A 6,490-nucleotide genomic window follows, 5' to 3' on the forward strand; every position below is an offset into this window, starting at 1 on the left:
TCTCCGATGTCCAATCGGGCAGTTAAGTCCAAATCTTACGCCCAAAGTAAACAACCTTTGGATGAAAATCAAAGCTCAAACTTTTGCCAGTCAAGTGTTAAGCAAATACACTTTCAAAATCTGAAGAAGAAAAAAAGGAAGTGATTTTTGATCACAGTAGGACTTTAATGACCGCGAGGATGGTCATCTCTATGAATCGATTGCTGCATTTAAAAGACTCAAAATGTCTTTTTCAAATGCAGGAAACAAATGGATCATCTTTGACGGTGAAAATAGAAAGCTCTCTCGGTAGAATCACTAGAGCCATTCAAAAATAGGGCTTACTGTGTTAAATACAGTTATAAAGCCAACATGAAGGAAGCATTTGGGTCTCATTTAAATCCTTAAACTTCCCGATACAGTTCTGCACCATTATCATTCCCACGATCGAAAGTTCATTCTCCTAACTAGTACCATGAACGTCTTTGTTGGGTAGTCATAAGAATTTGGTGTTATATCAAGATCACAGCTAATGAGCTGATAATATTCTTTATTCTCAATACCTTTCTGACTGACATTTCATTGAAATTGTGAAGAGAATTTACGTACCGATCACTCCTGGGAGTCAACGGGTTAATTGCGCTGGAGGTCAACATTCAGGTTATTAGACATATGGTAAATTTACTTGGCGCATCACATATTAATTTTATTGAATCAATATCGTCAAGGTATCTCTGATTTCTGGTAATTGTGTCAGCCACTAATTGTACAAGAAGATGTTGATGTGAATTTGACAGGTGACAGTCATAAAGGGACACAATGCCAGTGGTTAAATTTCCATTCGTTTTGACTGTAATTTTCCTGTTACTGAGGGACCACGGGTGACGCATTTCCCCATTATCAACAATTAGAAAAAAGGTGACCATTGCTTGTGTATAAAAACAATCTTGAAAAAAAAAAACAACAACAACAAAAAACCAAAACGAAACAGAGAGACTTGAATTTGTTCGCAGCCGTGTTGGGATGTCACGCAAAATTGATATCTCGTTCACGCAATCTCATTCAATAAAGACTACGGCCCAGTATATGATTACAATACATGTGAAGTATTTCAGTGGACGACCACGGGCAATTATATGATATTTTGACGATGCAAAAGATGATTCTCTTTCAGTCTTTGTAATTTGTTCCGCTTGATTTTAAAGTACATCTTGCTTATATGAAAAAATCACGCCATGTGAGGAGCCTAAGAAAGATCAGCTGGTCACGTAGCCTACGTTTCCTCAGGAAATGACATGTATTACGGCTTTCCTGAAATTTAATTGACATGTTGAGTCTTATCGAAACGTAGCAACTAGTTAACCTTGATTAGTGACATTGGTAATGGATGGCTTCAGTACTCTCGTCATTTACCGAGGTCGTAAACTACTCCTCCAGTTCTTCGTCGCGTTGTATAATATCCAAAACAGCAAATTTTGGTGTCTTCCTGTTCCTTACACCCCAGAGATATCAACCCGTATCCGTGACGCGAGTAACATCCGCCTATTTTCGTGATATGGGGTGTTTTGACGCAATTCGAATCACCGCTTCGAAGTTCGTATTCCTTGACGTATTCCTTTTTTCTGACGATGCATTTTATTTCAACGGAATTCGCAATGTAGTAGTCCTTCGACGTGAGCCGCTTGCACACGGTAACAAGATTTTTCATAGTTCGTTGGCACAAGCACAAGCAATCCTCTTTCCAACCTTAATTAAACAATGAGCAAATAGACGTTTTCCATTGAATGACCAGCTGTTCCCACTGCATGGGTACATTACAAAGCCTTAATGTTCTCTCTTGCTCAGTCTTCATTTTCCTGTTGTCTCTTCAGCAACGTTTAAACAGATAACCGGTCAAAGTACATTCAAAAGAGGCGTTAATAATCTAAGACGCACTTGGAATCTTATTTGAAAAGGAAAACGATCTGCTTTTGAGGTTTGGCTGACACCATTCCGCTTTCAACTGCGCTTTTGTCAAGAAGCTCTGTTAATAATACAAGCGGAAATGATCATCATACTCGTCATTTATTTTCCGGAGGCAGAGAAAAGTTTGGTTTGATACACTTTAGACAGCAAATGCTTAGACTCACATGGTTGACCTACAGCAATATGATGTACATTTAATGCTTCCATGCATAAGAATATCAGCTAAAAGCCGGTCATTCGCAAAGTAAAATAATCCTTCATCGCGACAAAGAGAACAACTTGTCACAAAAGGAAAAAGAAAATTTCTCAAGTCGGCCTTGGTGTCAGTTTCGGTTCTTGAGGCCCTTGTCAAAGGAACTGATCGGTAAGTCAGCAAACTAATTTGACCTCAAGCCCTTAAGTTCACGTTCTCTGAACTACCCATAGTTAACATCACAGAATTTGCTACAAGGTCATAGTTTTCTCTTATTTTACAGTGTCAAGAGGTTAGGGTTAGTGTTGTAGGATTTATTGCAGTTGAAAACTTTGGCTCTGATAAATCATAATTTTCAAATAAAGTAAGAAACACCAATGAAAAAAATGACGATGTATATTTGTCACCGCGAATTAATGAGTCATGTAATGATATCGTTAGACGGTGTTTTTTGTGTACAGTCACGCTGAAAGTGTTGGTGGGTTTTTGCAACTTCCTGATTGATGACGTCTGCTACAACCGTTTTAAACGTTTATAACAACTGCAAGTCATGTACCGAGGGTTAGTTTATGATTGCAAGGGAGCTTTGAAAGAATATTCTTCTGTACAAGATTAATTGCCGGATTGATTGATAGCCAGAGGAGAAAAAAAGGGGTAAGGTTCCATTTTTTCCGGAATTTACGAATTTCGTAAACCAGGAGAAGTTTGAACGAGATATTTGAATCAGTTCTTTTTGTTATTCAGTTTCTTTTTGTACTAATAATATGATAATAAAAGTATTATTCATGGTTTCAAGTCACTGTCTTCTAGAGATGGAAATATGATGATCACATGACAAAAGCAAAGGCATACAAGCAAAACTGGGGTCCCCGAAAAAAAAAAGATGAAAATCAGTTTGAATTTTGTCAAACCGTTGTACAGCGAATTGGGATGATAACACCCAAGTTAAAACGATTCAATGAGCGATGTTTATCAGGTTGCACTTTTGTTTACCCTATCAGAAATGCCGGATCAATTCTGTAAGGACGCTCTTGAAGCACACAACAGGTACCGATCGTTGCACCAAGCTTCTGACCTCAACTGGTCCAGATTGCTGGAGAAGGATGCTCAAAGCTGGGCAAATCAGCTCGCCAAAGAAGGTCGTCTTAGACATGACAATACTGACGACGGAGAAAATCTATACGCGGTCTTTGGAAAAGGAAACGTTTCTGGTGATGAGGTCGTCGATCTTTGGTTTAAGGAGGTTGACAAGTAAGTGACAAAGGTGATAGATTTAGCTTAATTTAGAGGCTACTCCTTGAATCTTGGAAAAAGATTTCTGTTTTAGTTTGGCGAACGGTAAATTTATATGCGGACACTTCAATTATATCTTGAGAATAAACAATTACGTAAATACTAACGAAGCGAGCAACTACCGAATTAAAACAAGTCTCTTTCAATTCTTAACTTTCCTTATTATTCTCTTCACAGGTATGACTTCAGATCCCCAGGTTTTAAAAGCGACACAGGTCACTTTACACAAATCGTGTGGCAAGATACGAAGGAACTCGGAATTGGCCAGGCCAAGAGCGCTGACGGGAAGATCTTTGTAGTCGCCCGATATCGTCCCGCGGGAAATTTTATCAATCATTTCCAAGATAACGTCAAACCAAGGGTGCGTAGGCCATGTTCTTTAGCGGTCTTGTCTTATAAAAACTTGCCTCGACGCCAAAAAAATCTTATGGAAAATCATGCGGAAAAGCTGTTGGCAATTATTGCGATTGCTTACCTCCGGCGTAAAAATCCCCAGAAATATTTCTTTGGAATCGTCAGTCTGTTTATGTTTTTGGTACATACCATGATATGTGTCTAAATCAGTGGTGAAGCACTAGCTCTTCATGATAGAAACACAAGATGTAAAAAAAGATCTTAATCTATCTAGATGCAGATTAAAAACTGGCCAGCGGTCTTTCGCTGTTAGCGGCGCTCCACGTTGGAAGATATCTTTTTAAAATTGATTTTTGATCATTTTCATATTTAATTAGTTTATCAGTTTTATCATTTTTCTTGTAACTAGTTAGTTCAAGTGAAGCTATGATCCTCGCAGTTATGAACGCAATTTTAGCAATTGCGTAGAGAAGCCTGAAAAATTCAGGACTTCGACGGGGTTTGAACCCGTAACCTCGCGATGCCAGTGCGACGCTCTCACTGAGCTATGAAGCCACTGATGTTGGGAGATGGTCATTTGTGGATTCGTATAGTTAGTTGTAAATAGTCGGCACATTATGTCTGAAAAGCCCTGTAAAGGTGTGTATGTATGTTTGACCTTCCTAAAGAGTTCCAATAGTTTCGAAATGGAAAACGTGTTGAATTTGCTTTCCCATCGGGAAAGCCAATTCTCTTTCCTCTTTCCCCCTTCCTCCTTTATTCTGCCTTCCCGCGTCTCCTTAGCAAATCATTTTCTTGAGAGAAACTGCGAAAAGGACATGAATGGAATTCCGCATTCGGTATAGTTTTCCCTAATATTTAATCAAAAACAACAAACAAACTGCGGTAAGGTTTCTTTTATTTTACAATGTAAATCAGTCCCATTTGCCAAGAATTCAAAATGGTCCCACTTGATGTTGTGACCGGTTTTGATTGCATGATCAGAAGCAGCGGAAGTGCAAAATTAATGTTACCTGTAATGATCCGTTTTCCGGTCATGTAAACGACGTTTCGTTTTACCAACAATACCGAGACCGACGGGTTCATGTTAAGCAATGTTTGGTGAGCCCGAGTTTTACGTATTTATTTTGGTATCAAAAGACTCAATTTATAATCTTCTTGCCCCATGCTTTCTTTCAGAAATCATCCAGTGACAGTAACAGTATTAAAGCTGAAGTGATAAGAAGGACGACGAGAGACCAGGCAAGAAAAGGTAGTAGGCGTTCGTTTTTTCCTCTTCACTTGAGCCGGGTGTGGTAGGCCACACAACCAGATTTCTGAAGAAACTAAAAAGAATTCTTAAATATTGTTAATCCGAAGAATTGTAAACTACGTTGTATTCCTTAACTCAACTTTCCTTAATCTAAATGTCAAGCTTCCTCCTTTTTTTCTTTGCATGATTTCATGATGATATGAGAATTCATGATGAAGCTCAGTGGACTTTCGAAGCGTTTAGTGCAGCTTGCTTTTTGTTTGATTTCTCTTCATACAAGGAAAACCTTGAGAGATATCAAGAGATCAGTTGCCAGCGAAAATGTTATCTTTTGCCCGAGGTTGAGACCTAAGTGTCGCACGAATAAGTTTAATATTGAGTTAATACTGGCAAAGCGTCACGGTGCCTCGGGATCGGTTTACAGGATTCGGGAAAATCAAGTGCAAAAATCAGAAACGCTTGTGTATTTGATAGAAGTATCAAGTCAATCATGAACTGATTAATAGGAGTTAACGCTTCAAAGTTTGAATCAGCTTGCGCTGCTACTATAGTTTTGAAGCGTTCATTGACTTCTTTAATAATTAATAATTGTTAAAATTTATAGTTGTTGCTCGCGAAGTGCTCTCGTTGGCCCAAGATGCTGAACGGATTCCATTTTTTCTTAGCAGAAACATTTCTAACATCCAACACAGCAGCATCGCTGCCTACAAGCACATTTTCGAAACAGTCCCTTGACACACATAACAAGTTTCGGACACTGCACGGAGTTTCAACCTTGACTTGGGCAGAAGACTTAGCCGACGAGGCTGAAGCATATGCACGGAAACTTGCACAAGCCCGGACATTGCAGCATGCGAGCAAGAATGAAAGAAAAGGAACAGGAGAAAACTTGGCCTATTTTACAGGAAATTTTGATACAGCGGCTGAGAGGGCAACCACTCTCTGGTAAGCAAAATCATACTGATGCTGACAAACAAATAAACAAAGGCACAGCGAAACAAGCAAGCTAGCCGCACGATTGTTTAAAGTAAAGATAACTACTGCGCGGGTGCACTATCATTGTCTGCTTTAAAGCTTTTATTTCAAACAAATTCATCAATCATGATTATAGGTGATTTTAACGTGACGTCTTTTCAACAATATTATTTGCCAAGCATCATAGTTTTCAAACCATCAACATCAACAATCGTAGTGTCGAATGTTAATGGCTTCGTTTGCCCTCAAATTCCAATTTTTCAGAATGTCATTAAGAATAAGGTATATATGCGTTCGATTTTAATAATCCAGGGCGGCTTTCGTGCTGCAACTATATAAGCCGAGCCATTACTTTAATTACATATAGGTGATTATTGAAAATTCTCTCCGCTGATTGGTTACACTTGAGGTGATTATTAGGCGATAATCACCTAATGGTTTTGTTGAGATGACAGATGAGGAAACTAATTGTTTTTACC

The 6,490-nt window shown here is 38.8% G+C and overlaps 1 protein-coding gene across 3 annotated transcripts in view; it reads left to right on the forward strand.

Moving 5' to 3' along the window:
- Positions 1-2,035: 2,035 nt before the first annotated feature.
- The window catches only part of LOC138006684 (uncharacterized), a 5,885-nt gene continuing 1,430 nt past the window's right edge, over positions 2,036-6,490 (forward strand). The window contains exons 1-5 of one of the 3 annotated variants that reach the window (XM_068853155.1): positions 2,036-2,308; positions 3,139-3,388; positions 3,608-3,791; positions 4,964-5,036; positions 5,702-5,981. In XM_068853155.1, coding sequence (XP_068709256.1) covers positions 3,141-3,388; positions 3,608-3,791; positions 4,964-5,036; positions 5,702-5,981 — 785 coding nt within the window. In that variant the 5' untranslated portion in view covers positions 2,036-2,308; positions 3,139-3,140. Of the gene's footprint in view, positions 2,309-2,633; positions 2,792-3,138; positions 3,389-3,607; positions 3,792-4,963; positions 5,037-5,701; positions 5,982-6,490 lie in introns of those variants that run through there. The other 2 variants (XM_068853157.1, XM_068853156.1) reach the window with 2 other exon arrangements.

Source organism: Montipora foliosa, chromosome 6, assembly GCF_036669935.1.
Source record: "Montipora foliosa isolate CH-2021 chromosome 6, ASM3666993v2, whole genome shotgun sequence".
Taxonomy (NCBI): Eukaryota; Metazoa; Cnidaria; class Anthozoa; order Scleractinia; family Acroporidae; genus Montipora; species Montipora foliosa.